Source organism: Chlamydotis macqueenii, chromosome 4 (assembly GCF_036417535.1).
Source record: "Chlamydotis macqueenii isolate bChlMac1 chromosome 4, bChlMac1.mat, whole genome shotgun sequence".
Taxonomy (NCBI): Eukaryota; Metazoa; Chordata; class Aves; order Otidiformes; family Otididae; genus Chlamydotis; species Chlamydotis macqueenii.
Window position 1 is genome coordinate 75769689 of NC_141559.1, and position 18055 is coordinate 75787743.

The 18055-nt window shown below is 37.6% G+C and overlaps 1 protein-coding gene across 1 annotated transcript in view; it reads right to left on the minus strand.

Annotated features, from left to right (window-relative positions):
• The window catches only part of NSD2 (nuclear receptor binding SET domain protein 2), a 73115-nt gene that overhangs the window by 42935 nt on the left and 12125 nt on the right, over nucleotides 1–18055 (minus strand). Inside the window, exons 2-3 of the mRNA XM_086747546.1 lie at nucleotides 15504–16129; nucleotides 1135–1300 (exon numbers count right to left, since the gene is read on the minus strand). Of these exons, the coding sequence (XP_086603672.1) occupies nucleotides 1135–1300; nucleotides 15504–16100 (763 nt within the window). The 5' untranslated portion in view covers nucleotides 16101–16129. The remainder of the gene's footprint in view (nucleotides 1–1134; nucleotides 1301–15503; nucleotides 16130–18055) is intronic.

Here is an 18055-nt window from a genome sequence, read left to right on the forward strand (position 1 = left end):
GGTGTTGGCCAATGTGATTGCAAGGGTGATCTCAATAATTTTTGAAAGCTCACAGCCATATCAGGGGAGATACTCAATGACTGGAAAAAGGCAAATATTGCAAACATTGCACCCATCTTCAAGAAAAACAAGAACAATTTGGGGAACTAACAAGATAGGCTGACTAGCTTACTGTCAATGCCTAGAAGATTATGGGGCAAATTCTCCTAAAAGACATGTACAAGCACACGGAAGACAAGAAGGTGTCCAGGAATAGCCAGCACAGACTCACCAAGGGTAAACTGTGCCTAATCAATCCCATTCACACAGTGCTAACACAAAAGGCAATGGACACAGGTTGAAACAGGAAATTTCAGCTAAAGGGAAATGTCTTCTTGCCATATTGGCTGCCAGTCACTGGAACAAGTTGCCAAGAAAGGCTGTAAAGTCTCCATCCTTGAAGACACTAAATATTTGACTGCATAAGGCTCTGAGCAACCTGCTCTAACCTGGAGACCATACGACTTGCAGAAGTCCTTTCCAACCTATATTACTTTATCATTCTACAACCAGGACAGATAAGCCTCAAAAGTTTCAAGTATCAGGAAAGAGAACAAAGCTGCAAATGAGATTTAGAAATCGTACAGATCCCTACTTAAAGATTTTATTAACACTTGGTAGTCTCTGCATTTAAAATCAGCTAATGTTGTCTGTAGATAACAGCATTGATTCTATGAATCCCAGAAAATGTAGCTGCCTGAATTATGGCTTGCTTTTCTGTAATCATCAGGAGTATTTAATTCCCATTATCTTTCAATAATATTTTTAGCCCATATCACTTCTCCAAGCATCCCCACAAAAACAACGGAAAGTACCATCAGATAATTTTTTTAGTAAGACTCCACACAGTTTTGTAGATCACAATTTGGATATCTTTCAGGGAACGTTCAGAGTCAAAAAGACAGTGGGGGAAAACAAGCTTCATCTGCTAATGCTCAAGAATAGTGTTTACATGATTTTAACATTCCTCTTCACAACAAGGAGCTGATTCAGTTACTGATACAACTGAATAGAAAAATGAAGACCTGAATTTTCCCCAAATAATGGTTATTTATACCTGAAGAAATCTGGACGTTTGCAGCACCACTGACATACCTTTTAGTTTAGTGTAGGAATGGAGAACAGGATCAGCAGAAACCATACATGGCCACCATGGAAAACCAGACACTTTTGACCACACTAAATCTCCTATATTATACTTCAACAGATGGACTTTTTCTTCTTTGGTGGTACTTTGAGTTGAATCTCTCTTAGCGGGAGCCTTAAAAGATAACAAAAAAGAAGAAAAAAAACCATCACCACATTTCTCCAGATATGCACTAGGATTACTAAATAGCACAAAAAAAATAAACAACAAATTATGGTTGGTATTCTGTTAAAACATTCTCAATATATGTAAAAACACAAAGTGGTAATTGGAAGGAGGGAAATAAGAAACAGTTCACCAGAATAAGGAGCTATCATGTTTGCTAACAAACAATAATTATATTTCGTATGTAATAAAAACTTTGTCATAATTTCTGTTCTCTCTCAGCAAAAAGATTCTAAGTTCCATTTCTGGTTTTGGTTTTTGTTAGCAATACTGGCAAGTAAACTGTGGTTTGCCTTTATCTTTTCAAGTAACTGCTGACAGACCATCAGGAAGGCTTACTTCAATTTCAAACACATTAACTGAGCACTGGATGTCAATGTGGAAGAGCCAACGTACCCCTTTGAATATTTAATTGAATATTATTAATCAAGTTGAGCACTATACACACAAGTGTGTTCTTAGATTCTAAAACAATAAAAATAAAAAAATCCCAAACTAAACTGGATGGAAATACTGTCTTTAGAAGCTACATAAATAACCAGCTAAAAAACCCTCAAACTCTGCCTCTTTCAGCCATCTTTTTACACACTGAGAATTTCTGACATGAACCCTTCCCCACACCCTTTTTCCAGTTTTTTCTTCCGTTCCAGTTGTAGCAGTAAAAGTTTGCGAGTGCTCAGCTGGTGCTCTAAAGCTCTTTTAGCTATTGGAAAACAATTACAGAACTATTTCCACTTCAAGGCATAGATTTAACTACTACAAAGGAGTTTTGTGTTCCCCTACCATAGATATTTATTCACCCATTAAAACAATTTTATGAGGTTAGTTACTTTTTGGCTTCATCTGTCCTATCTGATACAAATAATGAACGCCTTTATCTATGTAAGCACTAACTCTGGAAGTAAGAAAGCAGAGAACCTGTTTTGTTACAGGTATCAGTAAAAAAAAAAACAAACAACCCCTCACGTATTTTTAATTTGCTTTTTTGCTTTTCTAGTAATAAATTTATGTGCAACATAAATTATTGCTACATATTATTTATCTTGTGTCGTGCCGGCTCACCATACAGAAAGCGGATCAGAGTTTCAGGCTTTCAATGCATTTAATGTTAATGCTGGAGCAAATTCTGTTTTAATTAAATAAAAGTGGCAAGAGGAAAGAAAGAACACTGTTAAGAAATTGCAAATCTAGAACGTGGAAACAAGTATTTGGAGCGTTATGTGGAACCAGAATAGAACAGATTACCTTGTACAGATTTTTAAATTCAGAGAATACTACCATAACTAAGTCCACACTATTTTCCAAACACAAAACAACAAAAATCTTTGACACCCTGCAATAGCATAGAGATTTTTTTCCAACTCAAACATAGAGTTAGATTCAATTAGAAAACCTAAAGCTTAATGTACTGAGAAACTGCTTTTAAAGCTATGCCTGGTAAACACATATGATGCTATGTCATCTGATTGTTAGGGACAGTTACTCATCCAGTGATTCAGCTTTTCTGATGAATTCAGACTTGGTTCACGTGCCTCCAGCTACAGCCATGTTCCCATGTCTCAAGCAAGGTTTTTGGCTCTCTAAGGATTCTGTAAGACTGTCAAAAAACTCCTCCCGCTGAGCTTGCCTCAAGTCCAGCACTCTCAATAGACCTAAAAGATTCCAAGCAGATGTGAAAAATCAAATGCTCCTTCTAGCAGTTAAACATGACATGAAAAGTTATGCTTAAAAGCTAAAAATTAAGAAATACATATGCCCAGAAAAACATTAATCCTAGCACACACAAACTGACTTCAGCATTTAAACTAAGTAGGTGGCATGAAAATACTTTTTCATGAGTTAACTTTTCAGAAATTTAAAAGTTACTCAGGATTCTGAATCTCATTTTTAAATTATAAATATTTTTCAGAAAGCGTAACTAAGCTGCAAAGATTTACAACTACATTCTGAGAGGAAGCTGGCTGGAATAATGAAAAGGCTCTAGCACTGCTTCTTATTGCAGCACTAATCTAAAAGAGGTGGCAGTACTGGAGTGAATATTGCATTTCAATACATCTAAAAGCACTTCACAAATTTAAAAAATATCCAGAATTCTTTTACTATACTGGATCATGATAAAAAACTTGAGAATGACAGGCTCTGATAAAACCTGCAAGGTTTATCTATACAATGCTTACTGTATTTATGTTTTCTTTTATTGATAAGATGTCAGTACCTTCAAAGAATGGCAAAATTTGCCACCCAGTCCCCTGATGGCACCTGTGTTCTCATATAATGAGAGCTGGAGCCTCTTTATGAGACACTCGTACTCTGCAATTTTTAAGAATAGGAAATCACCATTCAAGTAACAAAGCATAGAAAAAAGTATTTTGGCTTGTAGGTTTTTTTTTCCTACAGAAGAAAACAGAAATTGTTTTTTAGACAAATTTTGATTCCTTACAATATGCAGTAAGACAGAACAGAGCATCTGACTGGGCACCTGTGGAAGATGGAGAGGCAGGACTGGAAGTGCACTTTTGGTGGTTCAGATACTTCAGCAAACAAATTAAGAAGGGAGACTCCTGGTTTAGAGCACAACTGTAAAGCAAGGTCACACAAAATCACACTATTTTAAAATACCTTCCCCTCAATTTTGGGTCTTTGTGTCTTTTTTGGTGTCTTTATTTCTTGAAAATGTTCTCATTTCTAATTAGATCTCCTACCCATAAACACCAACAAAGTCAAGTCTTTTGGGCTTTCTGTGCTGCAGAGGAACACAGAAGAACCTTTGCTTGCTGTCATTGTGAAGTAAGTCTGGACAGCTCTGTGTATGCCCCATCCTGTTACCTTTTACTTCAGTTTTGGCACACATAAACATTTAGTCACAGAATTTCCCCTCCTTCTCCTTCCTTAATGACAGGCAAGCTCTGCAGCCTTTGAGATAACTAACACCTTAGCCTCAAATTTTAAATCAGTTATGCTAAACATAAGAAGGAAACAGCTTGCAATCATATTTCTTTTCTACCTTGGGAAGGAATTCGAGGGTTTTTTTTCCCTTTTAAACACTAGACTGCAGAGAAGTTACACAAGTGTGCAATGAAAGCCTGGGTGAGCGTATGATGACTCTCACACAAACTAGTCCTAACATTGAATACACAGGCCATTTGACAGGCTCTGCACTACTCAGTATGGCAGATATGGAAATTCCTGACTTTCTGGATCTGTATCCTAATGAAAGACTTGCTCTGAAAGGCAGCTAGACAAATTTTAAGTTTATTTTGTCCAGGGAGGCATGGAGTCTGGAATGGATTTCCCTTACTGCAAACAAGTTTCCTGTGAGAAAATATGCCTTGATGAGTATCAGCAACCTTAAAAATTCACCTGGGCCAGCAGCTGCAATAAGCTGAGAAGGATCAAAACCCAAAAGATTTAACATGCCTTTCCTCTTCCCTTAACATTTCACAGATTTGTTTGTAATTTCTCTCAGCACCTTCATAAGTGATGAGTGATAGGCAGCTTGACAATAATTTATGACACTGCCGTCAGCATTCTACCAGCCCAAAGTGGCTTGGCCATCGAAAACACTGGTATTTAATTAACTCTGCCTACATCTGATCAAAAGAATCCAATAGTTTCCATTTAGTTCTGGTCTGACTCATTAATATGACAAGAAAAGAACATATGATGAATGATGGGCAATTTCAAAGTTTAAAACAATCTTAAAATGACCAAAGAAAAATGCACTTAAGGGCAGCACCTTTACTGTACTGAGAGCTTTACATTTGTTTGTAGACTCTGTTATGAAACACCATGACGAGTGTTTAGTCAACAAGGGACAAAGGTAATTTTAAAAAACAAAATAAACACCTAGAAGTCTTCCTAGGTAGCGTCAGACTGACATAACTTTTTCCCTTTTAAAATAATCAGTGGTAGAGATACTAATATTATCATTATCTACTTTGCGTATATATGCACGTGTGCATTCGTGTGCAAGAAATTATAACTCCTCAAAATTACTGCAAATTACCCGAGCCATCAAAATGCTAGTACTTCACTATACAAACCTGGAAAGCTATAGAAATCATTACAAAAAACTTCATCTCACTGTAAATTATCAAAACGGCATTAAACAAAGAACAATGTTGAGAATTGGTGAAGAATACATCACCAGAACTTAATACTGGACAAGAAAAAAAGAGAACAATGAAGACGAGTGAAGACAGTAAATGCTCTCCTCTGCGTAACGTAACAGGGAATTGCATATTAAACAACTTGCAGATAGCCAGTATCTCCCTTTCTGTTTTAATTTTCAATTCAGCTCCAATCTGTATCAAAGAACTTCCACTGGACCGCACTGTAATAGAAGGCCATGATACAAACACAGACTGCTTGCACTCCAGAATAAAACCAAAACCCTTAGCGTTACAAAAGAACTAAAACAAAATAATGAAGGTCCCTAAGCAGAATATAGGTGATTAAAATATACTTTGAATCAAAGTTAGAACACACAAACTTCAGACAGTCAAATGTGTTTCTTTTCCATAGTAAAGATAACATTGCTTGCTGACGAAGATCACGTATTTTTCTGGTCCTGCTATCGACTTCTGCTGTGTTTCATTCACTAATATTCCTATTTTCTATCATGGACTTGTGTAATAAAAATAAAACAAAAATGTTTTGTCTTCTCTTGCCTCTCTATCAGGAAAGATAGTGAACTAAGGAAGCGGCTGTAGAACAAACTATTCCTTTCAGAGGTTCCGGATAGGTGGTAGCTTGTCTGGAGAAAAAGGGAGCAAAAGAACAGAAAAGACTGTTTTTGTAATGCTGTTCTGTCACTTCTTCCAGGCAGAAGACTAAAGAGTAAACCAGATCCTCGCAAGAAGATTAAGAGAAAATGCTGAATTATTACTACAAAATGGAGAAGGATGAGGAAACATGAAGAAAAAAGCAATGAGTTGGCAAAGTTTTGTGTTTCATCTTCAGTAGAACAGAAAGGGACACTTCAGTAGAGCGTCCAAAGACTGCAGCCCTCAAAGGCCATTGCATCAACCTCTGCACAATTAGATCTGTGAAATCCTCATAAAACATGCATTGTATTTTGCAGTGAGGTGAAGACTGAGGGAGAACAGGACATGAAAAAGACAGATCAAAACAAAAAGTGAACAAACTATACTGGGGGTTGGTTTGTTAGTTTTTCAGATTTCTAATTGTTTTATACCAAGCCAGAGATTTAACCAAAACCTTCCAAATTCTGTTTTGAGAGCAATTACATTAAATGTGTTTCTTCAAGTTATCTTTTCTTCTCTTCTATTACTAACTACTTACTTCTTTTCTTCTATTACTAAAAGGGGGTCTAGTTTGGCAGTGTGAAGAACTACATCTGCAGAAGACACGAAGTTTGCATCTTCCTGTCACAACCAGGATTTATTTATTTTTCTTCACTGTGCTTAGATGGTAAAGCTATAAAACAAGAGGACAAAAAAGGATGAAGAAAATCAGTACTCTACTTGCAGACTCCCTGAAAACTTTTCTGTGCTGGCTGAGGATCTTCAAATGTAAATATAAGTTTTGTGACAATAAGTTTGTTTCCTCCATTTCTTTCCACAAATTCATCTACAGCAGTTTGTGGACAGCATGTTGGATATCACCACGCAGGACCCTCCCCTCCAAGAAGGAAAGTAAGCAGAAGACAATAAAAGTTCATTTAAGTTCAGACAGGGATTCATAATGAAGATTATGGATTTAAATCAAGGTAACAGCTCGAACTTGTATTTCAAATCAACCACGAGACTCCTGGTTACATTTCAGTACTATTTTTCTGGCTTTGGTTCCCTCATTAGCAAGTTTCCAGCAGATGAGAATTTTTTTTAAGATGCTTTTACATTTAAAAACAAATCTGTCTATCCAAATCAGCAATCTTCCTTTACACAAACACTCTATGAGCAAGTATTTTAGATATAAACTTAACATGGTATTTTAGCAACTAGGATACAACCCTTTTATCAGAATAAAGAGTTGAAGAGAAACAGATTCAACCATTCACATATAGATTCAGTAAGATGCAAGTTCTGGAACACTTCCCAACCCTCAATCTTTCTTAAAAATGTGGAGAGCAGTTTCTTTTGCTGCTTTACTGAATTTCTGCATTTACATTTAGATGACCTCTTAAATTGTAAGTTATTGGCTTATTATTGAAAGGTTCCATGTTTCAGAAATTTAAATTAGATAAGGCTTGATCAGAATGAACAAAGCCTTCTTTTATACTGAGTATTAGAAAAAGATTTCTGCCTACATCCAACTTCCCTAACCTTCATCGACCCTCAAAAGATTAAACTTTTAATGTGTTATCTGGGTATATAAGACAGTGTCGATATGAGATGCAACAGAAGTCTGAAAAAGTGTAACTGCATAGCCTTGAGGAAGTTTGGCACAGGAAGCAGTTATTTCTGAATAATTTCCATATGAATTTCACATAGAATAGCAGAATGAAAGCTAAATCATCTCAGAGTACCTACAGATTTTCAGAATGCCATATCCATATGTATTTTGTTATCCGCATGTACAATGGTTTGACATACTTTCAAGATCAGAATCTCTACCAGGGCCTTACCCTTAGCACTCTCCTACACACTTACAGAGCTCAGTAAAAGAAGAGTTTTCCCAAAACACTTTCTTAATAGATATCCTCGTCTTGGTAGCTCACAGAACACCCAGGGTAGCACAGGTCAATGTTCTGGATCCTAGTATTCTTGGTAGAAAACAGAAAAACCCAAGCCCAGATAATACTGTCAACAGGCAACTAGATTTACAGAACACACTTCTCTGGTGAAGGCAGATACTTCTCTCTATACTTTTTTCCAACAAGAACACTTCTGAAAGAAGCTGTCTAGGCTTAAATAGAACAAATGCTGATTTGGCATAAAGGGGCTCTGTTAGTTGAACTAATAATTTTACATAGTCCAAGTACTACTCTGCCTTTGAGATTAGATCTTTAAAACGATTCCCCACACCTAAAAGCAGGCACAAGAGGTTTCCATCCAGGTTGTGTTGTTACGTATACCTAGCAGGTCGTCCTCTTCTAGAGATTAAATGCAAGAAACAGTATCAGTGGTTAATCAGCCAAGGGGCAAGTGGGGGGACAGAACAGAAAATCTATACCAGATAGACACTGCCTTGATTTGGCAGTGCTGAAGTACATTTCTGAAACATTCCTTATTTTCAGCAATAAGGATGTACAGAAACCTGGGAAACCCCAACTCAAAATGCCCCAACCCCATATGAATATTAAAATAGGCAGTTGTTGCAGTAAAACATCATGAAGCACATGATCAAAGTGCTATAAATTCCACAAGAACTAAGATCCTACATTATTTTACTTCATCACAAGCATCCTCAACATACATTTGAATTTACATTTATTTAGCAAAACAATAAAGAAACAGAGCCAAGCTTTTCTAGCATTAGTTGCTGCTATTCATAGCCACAGATTCACTTCCCTTCTCCACACCAGTGCAGCAGGGCTTGTTTAACAATGGTCTGTGCAAGATCCAGTTTTCCCTCTTGACTGGGCTTCCAAAATAAGGCATTTTTATAAACTGTCCTCCTGGGAATGATTAATTCCTTACTATTGACAACCTACAGTTTTAGCTGCTGCCCATGTTATGATGCACAAGAGCACAACTCCTGTACATACTTCACATATTCGCAAGACGCAGAAATACAAATGTCAGCCTAGTTGGACCTCTTTATTTATAACAGGAGGATAATGAAACATGGCAATAGACAAATGTAAAATCAATGCCTGTGGACAAAGACCTCTTGGAGATCCTCAAGTTCATGCACCCTCCATAAAAGTCACTCCACAACAAGGAAACTTGTAAAGGAGGCTGGTATCACTGTTCCAAGACAGATCAAAATATTTTGCTTTCACTACTTTGCCTAAGGGTTACTACAAAGCATCTTTCTTTCTTGACAAAAGGGGGCTTTAAGGGCCAGAAATGACATCTGGTACAGATCACTAAAGTTTCCCAAAAATCTGCCCGTAAATTCATCCAACTAACATAGCCCTGAACTGAAGATCTAACACTTAGCTAAACAGCAAAGTCAGACATGCATTAGTTAGGTTAAGTGGAACACTGAGCAGAGCAACAGAAAGGTTCCACCATATCTTGTACAGAAAAGCAGTGAAAACAAGCAAATTCCTTGCCACATCAACTGCTAATAGTCAATAAAACGTGAAGAGGAGATGCTGAGATGACAGTATTAATTTAAATTATGACAGTATCCGTGCAATGACTAAGAATAAGACTGATCAACTTAAAAAAAAAAAAAAAACCAAAAAAGGTGTCATTAACCTCTCAACTGTGTCGTGGCACACAACCTGCTGCTGAGACGTAAAGGGAAGTTAGTTCTTCCAGAAGATGGGCTGCCCACCACTTTATTTGATCTGTCACGTCCACCATAGTGTCACAAAGATCAAAATAAAATTTTAAGAAGTCCAGGAATGCACAAACGAAAGATGAATATGAAACAATGCAACAGTTGCTGACATTCTTCGAATATGAGTTAGGTTACATCTGGTCAGCTCTTTTCCACAGAAAACTGACTCAGTGTTCAGACGCAGTCAAGAATCAATCAAATGCTAAGTACTATTTACAAAGAAAAATAATGAAATTGAGAACAATACAGAAAATCATTAACATGTCACTTTATGCATCCACAAGACATCTGTATCTTGAATGTCCTGTACTGTTCTGGTCCCTCCTTCTCAAAAAAAAAAAAAAAAAAAAAAGAGACAGCAGAATCCAAAGGGCATCACAGTTCAGAAAAAGGATGATAACAAGAAGTAACATTCTGGAATGGCTCCTCTATGTGGAATAATGCACTAGGACTCTTCAAGGTACAATTAAAAATTGAGCAGATTTGTGAGAAACCTATAAAACTATCAGTAATAAAGAAGTTTGTTCATGATCTCTACTTCTAGTATTATGAGAGAATCAAGTTAAACAAGTAGGTGGCAAATTGAAAAGGAAAAAGAGCTGCTCTTTTTACTTAATGTCATTACAAAGGCTTCACACTGGCTCAAAAAGAAACTGAGGTAGTCTTCCATGAATTTAGCTATGTACAGCTATTAAATACAAAGTCACCAGCTCTAGAAATCTCTGAGTCACAAACTGCTGGAGGCTGAACGTATTCAAAGAGAGCACCACTCCACGATTTGCCATGTCTATATTCTCCATTATGCATCCTACACTGAACCTCACCCACAAGCTGAGGTGCCGAATTAAACAGTTCCTTGATCCACCTCGGTAGAGCTATTCTTATATAGCATTTTTGTCATCACTTCAAGATACTATTTCGTATTTGATTTGGATTCTTTCACCAGTGTGTTTATGAAGAGAGAAAAAATCCTGTATTTACATATTACATACTGAGACGACAGTTTTACGCAGAAAGTGTACTTAATTCAGCCACTTTTACATACAAGAACAGGAAGTCTGGTATGAAGAGTCTTGAACAAATACTTAAGCTTTCTGTAATTAATTTTGTAGCCACTCTGAGAATACTCATAGCTTTTAATCTCCTCCCAAACCAGTATACTCTTGATGCTGTATGCTTTTTGGTCCTTCTTAACCTACAAGTAGTTCTCTAAGATACTTTTCCAATGAGGCGTTAAGAACAAACAATTTAAAGTTCCAAAGTAACAATTACTGCTGCACATTGTGAGCTGCTTAGCACAAACAGTTTTCAAGGCGTAGCTAAACATAATCCTTTACCAACGGCTAATGCAAAACAGTAGCTCAGGAACCCTTCCAAAAAGGGTAAGAAGTTATTTCTCATGTTCCTGAAGGGATCACTCATAAGAGATTTTTAGGGTCACTCCTACTCCTTTGGGATTCTGACTACATCAGCCAGACAGCCTGTGTTGTCACTCACCTGAAGACAGGATTTGATACTTCAAGAACAGCCTATTAAAAAAGAAAAAAGTAATTGAGTTAATTTTACCCTACAGCTACAGATCCTGACTCCCATGGTAGCTTAGCTGCACACTTTATGACAAGTTCAATAATTGTACTTGACCAGGAATCCCTAATAACTCATAATGAAGAAAAAAATCAAGCAAGTCCTCCTTCTGAAAAAGGCACATTTAGTTTACTCGATTTTTTTCTTTTTACTTTTCTTGAAATTAAAACAATACACCTCAGGACCTGGCTGTTAACAGGATAATCAAACACTTGATGAGCACACCTCTCCAATCTTACAGAGGGAACTTTTTGGTTTCTGCTCATCTGTACTGACTAAATGCAAGCATCAGAGCAACATCACCACCTTTGGTGGTCTCCATCTTCCTGTATTTAGTTAGCACTGAAGCATAAAAGCAGCACATAATCCTCAGACTGCTTCTCCTCCACCCTTACTGGGTTTCTAAATCTTTGCCATTCACTGGGAAAGGCACTAGAAAATCAGGCAGATATTGGATACAATGGAGTAGGCCAGAACAGTTTTCCTCTGTGAAGATGAAATGACAACATAAGTACGTGGCAAGGACTAGAATTTCCGCGGTAACTTGTAATTGCCCCCCACGTAGCTGCTGTAAAGTCATTACAGACGGTACCAAATAGAAAGAGTAACAAATTGCCAAGTTTCTGGCATAGTACTAAAAAGAGGGCTACAAGAAAATTGGATAGGAAGCTATGTGGAAGGTACAGCTTTTGGATCACGTACACCCTGCACAGCTGGAATCCCTAAACTAGCAAGTATAGCAGTGTGTGGACTTCCAGGTTTGCATGGGACACAGCGTCGCCGCTTTTCTGAGCTACTGCACCCGTGCTAGGAAGTCATGCCAGGAATCCGTGCCAAAAAGGCAAACTGCCACTTGTAGGCCCAAACCGGCTTACGCAGAACAAGCTCAAATGTGCCACAATCACATACCAAGCTGTTCTTGGGGTCAGAGAGCACAGACGTACCTTGGGATCACCACCATGGGAGTCAGAGATGTATGTACTCTCTCTCTTTCCCTTACGGAAACTCTGGATTGCTCTAGGGATCAGATTTGGAGTTACTCCGTATTAGCATATGAAGTAAACCTCTGCCATTCTCCTCCAAACAGGATTGTTTCACTTAAAGCACTGAGTGAGAAAAATCTAGGAAAGCCCTCATTCCTAAATGCTAGCATTGCAAGAACTGAAAAGAACAGTGAGTCAGAAAGCAGCCACCACAAAATCTAGTACTGAAGCATACTGTCACTCTCACAAGCAGCACTATCAAGCGGGCAGCTATTGGAGTCCATGGGTTTGGCGTTGATTCAAACACCTAACATGTGATACCACCAGTAACACGGCACATTTGGAGGTGATGTCAGACCACTATCAGTTTAGTGCTTTGGCATAAAAGTTGCTAAACCAGGCCTTATCAGAGAAGGTGTAGATTTTAAAGTAAACTCCTCAGGTGGAGGGATACTGAGTGTGGGGGGAAGAAGGGTGAAAGGCAGGAGGGGAGAGAGGAAAGAGGCATGGCTTGTCCCACTTCCTCTCCTTTACCTTGGGAAAGTGAAAGCAGTACAGCTGCTTCTCGGAGGCCTGGAAAAGGTGGTGGTACCAACAGAAATCTAACTCACGTCAGAGCTGAGCAGATCACATTTATTCCCAATTGAAAACTAGCTTGCAGAGAGTTTTAAATAGCCGTCCTTTATGTTAACAAAAAAATGCCCAAACAAGAAAACCCTACAACAGAGCACTGGAACATTTGTTAAATGATACGTCTCTCACCTCAGCAAGATAGTAATCTGCTATGTCCATCAAATAGAGATATAATTACATTACACAAAAGGCAGTATTTGAACCACAGTGATTTTTGCTAAATCAAGAGTAAGAGCTTGAACAAGAAATTGAAAGAGAAAACCAGCCCAGAAATAAAACCAGACAAACAGGTTCTACATTAACTTGTAACCTGCAACAAACTGGTATCTAAGTGCAAAATTAATCAGCTTTTACTCCAAGGACATTTCTCTAACTTCCACTTTGCAGCCACAATCAGCTACATAAAACCACAGTATGATGCACTAACATTAAGGCTTTGGATAGTGGTGATGAAGTAACAGCTAGAGCAGGGGCCTGAAGCCAAAGAACACCGATATGAAGATATTACAGTTAAGATCACAGAGAACACATGTATGTAACTAGTGTATATGTGGACAAACATTTGAAAAATCTCCTTCAGCATGTTCCCTTGTATTATGTTTTTCTTCCTTTATTTTAAACCTGCACTGCTACAAACCCTCCCTGTGAGAGAAAGAAAAGCCCCAGACTTTTTACAATCACGGAGTTATATCATATAACAACATCTTGTGACCTTAAAATGCTCTTCGTTTTTCCCTTTGTGCTTTAAAGTGCACTATGTCAGGAAAAAAAAAAAAAGCCAGAAGCACAATCCTCTGTTTCAAGTGCTCTGAAAAGAACAGGGTTATAATATTGTGAAGTCTGAGCTGAGGCAGGTGGTTGTCCTGAGTTGGTAGTTTGGTACCTTGTTGGTTTGGCACAAGAACAAATAAACCTATCACTCTCCAGCCATCAAGTCTAGAGCACACTGGGAAACGATGTTGACATGCTTTTTTCCTGACCATTTCTGGCCAAAAGACAACTCGGAGAAACCAGACCAACCTTTCTTTTAATCTTAAATTAACCACTCACCAGGAAAAATGAAAGGCCATCCTTTATCAACAACTGAGGTGCTGATGTGAAAGGCCTTAGAATAAACTGTGTAGATGGCCATTAAATATTGCCTCCTCTTCCAAAAAAAAAGCTAGAGTTGTTGATGCTAATAAATACATTACCTTTTAGTCCAATTTATCCTCATCAATAATGAGCAGGACAAAGAGTTACTCCAACGACTGACTATGCCCACACTTTTTACCTCTGAGTAGTGATTTGTAAAAACCAGAACCAATTACTGTCAAAATATTCTCCTTAACAAAATTAAAGAAAACAAACTCTCTAATAAAATTCCTGAAAACATCAGTATTGATCATTCTAGTATGAATAATATATTCAAATAATCAAAATACAAATATTTCTGATAGTTAGAAGAATCTTTACACAGTTCTGTAAACTAATTCATTAAGTAGTTTTAATGAAAATAAAGGTAAATAAAATCAGTAATCCAGCAACTCTATGTGTGGTTTTTCTCTACATGTGTGACCTTGGGAGAAAGTAAGAATACACGTTAACCAGTAAACCTGCAGTTGACAGAAAACTGTAACATACATTTCGCATTTAAGTTGTGTAAAACCAGGACCTGTTCACTAGCTAAAGCGTTTACCATTGTTATACAACACTATTCTGAATTACTCTTGAGAAACTTAATATACACACAAGTATCCCTGCTATGTAGGTTTCCTCTTCTGAGATAAAATGATTGCTAACCACATTCTTTTACATGGAGTCTACCAACAAAAACAGCATTCTTATTTACAACTTGGTAAAGCAAATTTTAAGAAGGGAAATTTCCATTTCTGCCTACATTTAAAAGAAACAAAAATCAGATGAGCTTGACCACAAAACTTAATGACATTTAAATACAAGTATCTAGACCTTTTTAACGAACAAAATTCTCTAGGTTACAGAAGGAAATACCAGTTATTTTTAATCTGAAAATAAGGGTAGAGATGACATTCCAGCTGCCAAAATCTGAAGGTAAAGAGCCCAGAACCAGAAATACAGAAATAGTTTTTTGTTTTTCTTGGGTTTTTTTTTTTTTTCCCCTCCTTATTAGGAAGCCAGAATACCTCATGCTCTAAAAGGTAAAGGCCATCTGTAAATTTAGAGGCCTCTCCACCAGCTCCCTTGCCCAGGCGCACATATCCTTGGCTTGGCTGCAAGTCTGCATTTAAGCTTCTTGTTCACACGTCCCATACTACCACATGCCCTGATTTGCTCTGGAGACTTATTTTACTTATGTGGAAACAGAATTTATAGGGTACTCCTAGTCTAGGCAAGAAACATGGACCAGAACTAGAGGGCATCCGTCCTTCACCGAGATACAGTATCATAGAAAGTGACCTGTTTGTGGGAAGCACCTACCGAAATACCTGAAATGAAGATTAGCGTATGAACAAATGAAATGTCAGTATGATTAACAAACTTAACAAAAGAAAGAAGGTAAAAAAAGGAACTACCTTCTTTTCAGGGGGGCTTGAAGTCTTTGATACTAATGCTGCTTCAACAAGACCCTGCTCAAGGAAGGAGTCATATTTTATGCTTCTTTTTCTGTTTCTCCTCTGCTTGTTTGGTGGCTTCTGTTCATTTTCCTCTGACTGAGACACATCTGCTCCATTGTCTCCACAAATGGAAGATTCAAAAAGAGGCTTTCCATTCATGTAGGTTTTAGTGATTTTCAGCTTAATTTCTGGAGAGCCATTCTTGATAGGAGTAGTGTTGGGTGGTGTTCCAACTCCCTTTATTTCTTGGGGTTCAAAGCGGAGCTTGGCATCTTGGGCCCCAGATTCGCCATTAAACACACGAGAAGTTAGATCTTTCAATTTTTCAGCTGGAATAAATGGAAGAGCCTCATGGCCATTATACTTTTGCATTACACCTTCTTGTAGAGTGGCAGAAAGTTGTGCTTTGCCCAAGTAGACAGAACACTCGCGATTTACTTCACAATTCTGAGTTTTTCCATTGGTATTTCCAAGGATCTCTGGTACCTGCTTCATTTTGATGTAGTTAATTTTTCGAGTTAACAGTTGAGAACTTCTTTTGATGCTAAAGTCCATTCAGCCCAGATGTTTCCAGTCTTACACTGCTATATTAAGACAAAAAGACAGAGAATATTTTTAGTAATACAGAAATGTTGAAAGCTACCAAGTAATCAGATAGATATGTCCCCACTAATATAACACTCAATGTACTTCATTCAAGTTTTACTAAAAAAAGTGTTGCTTACAGTCTTCATGACCAAAATACTTCAGTATCTGTTAATATGCATTACGAACAAGTCAAAGAAAAATGGATTGATGAATCATCAATTTTATTAAAACAAAAGCAGAAGGTAAAAATCACAGCTTTTATTTTAACAATCTGTTAAGAATCTACACCATGAGTCTTACCCACACTAATTACTCAAAGGTATTGCACGGTTTAAAACAAGTAAGAGTTAGATCTACGATAATCATCATTAATAACAACGTAAAATAGATGAGTTTATTTCTAAGAGGTCGTGCCAGCATAAAAACCCCACAGGCTGTGTTACTGTAGCACCTACACCATGGACAGCAGCAACACAAGCTTCTCCTCACTCTACAAACAGGCTCTCAATCTTCCATCACAGCATGCCTCCTGAGGAAACAACACAGCTCAGTCTTCAGACGTATCCCAAAGTTTTCTGACTACAAGAATGAATAAAAAGTGAGCAGTTTGTATAATGAACACCAGCCCACTGGGAAACAGCTGAACCTTCAGGCCAGTGGCCACACTGTGCAAAATTTAAATGGTCAAAGCAACTGCTGGCATTTCAGCTTTTTAATAACAACAATAACATCATCTAGCACCAATTTTTCAAACAGAAATTTGAAAATATCCAGCAAGCTCAAACTGCACTATTTTTTTTCCCTAGACAGGTTTTCCAAGGGTTCTAAAAGCTAATCCTGCCCATTTCACCTTTACACTATCATAGCAAAGAAATGAACCTGGCAGAATGACTCCTTTGTGCTCCTAGACCAGGCAAGATGATGGTCCAGTGCATATATGATATAGAGAAATACACCATCAGAAATATTCCGAAAGCTCAGCACAATAATCATCATATCCATGCTCAAGGTAACCAATTTCATATATGACTAAGTCCAAGAACTGTCATATTGAATAAAGAATTCATCAAATCTAGTCTCACATGCTTCCAAAAAAGTGCAGTAAAACCCATGATGAATAACTATCGAAATGCCAGTTGCTACGGAAGAAGTCTCTTCTGAATCTCACCACTTTGTTTATTATTGTACCAGATTCTCCTTCGCGAATGCTCCCATGTCTCTAACATGCTGCCCTAAGGTACCTAGAAGTAAAAGTGTATCTCTCCGTACAAGCTGAACAGACTCATTTGAAGGATGAAAACCATTCTCCAGGGACAAAGAGCAGCCTGAAAAGCTGGCATTAAACAAGCTAAGAAGTATACCTGAATTCCAAGTGAATCTGCGACAGGAAAGGTTCTAATCTCTCTTTTGCCAGATGAAGTCTGAGTTATCAATAAAATCTCTGATAAAATTAGTGGAAACTAGCCAACTGTACTAACCCTCTTGAAGAACAATCAGAGGCAAAAAGAAACTCAAAACTCCACCAGAACAGGACAAAGAACTCACTAAACTGGAAGAGAACTCACGTACTTTCACAAGATGTCCTCTGAAGACACGGACATGAGACATACTCTCAACCCAATTAATAATATGACAATGTTTCAAGCTGTGATTCAGCAGATTTAACTGAAACCATATTTATTTTAAGAAAGAACTGATGACAAATTCTATAAATCTCTAGGCAAAAGGCAAACTCATCACAGAACACGTGACGCTTATGTTTACGGAGATGACAGCAAAATGCCTTTAAAAAAACCCCAGCACACTGAACTGTTGCAAAATTTGTACTTCCTTCTCACAGATTCTTCACAGAATAAACCAGACTGCAAAACAGAGATTTGATTTGAGTGTCTAAATTCCCTCAATCTAAAAAAAAAAAAAAA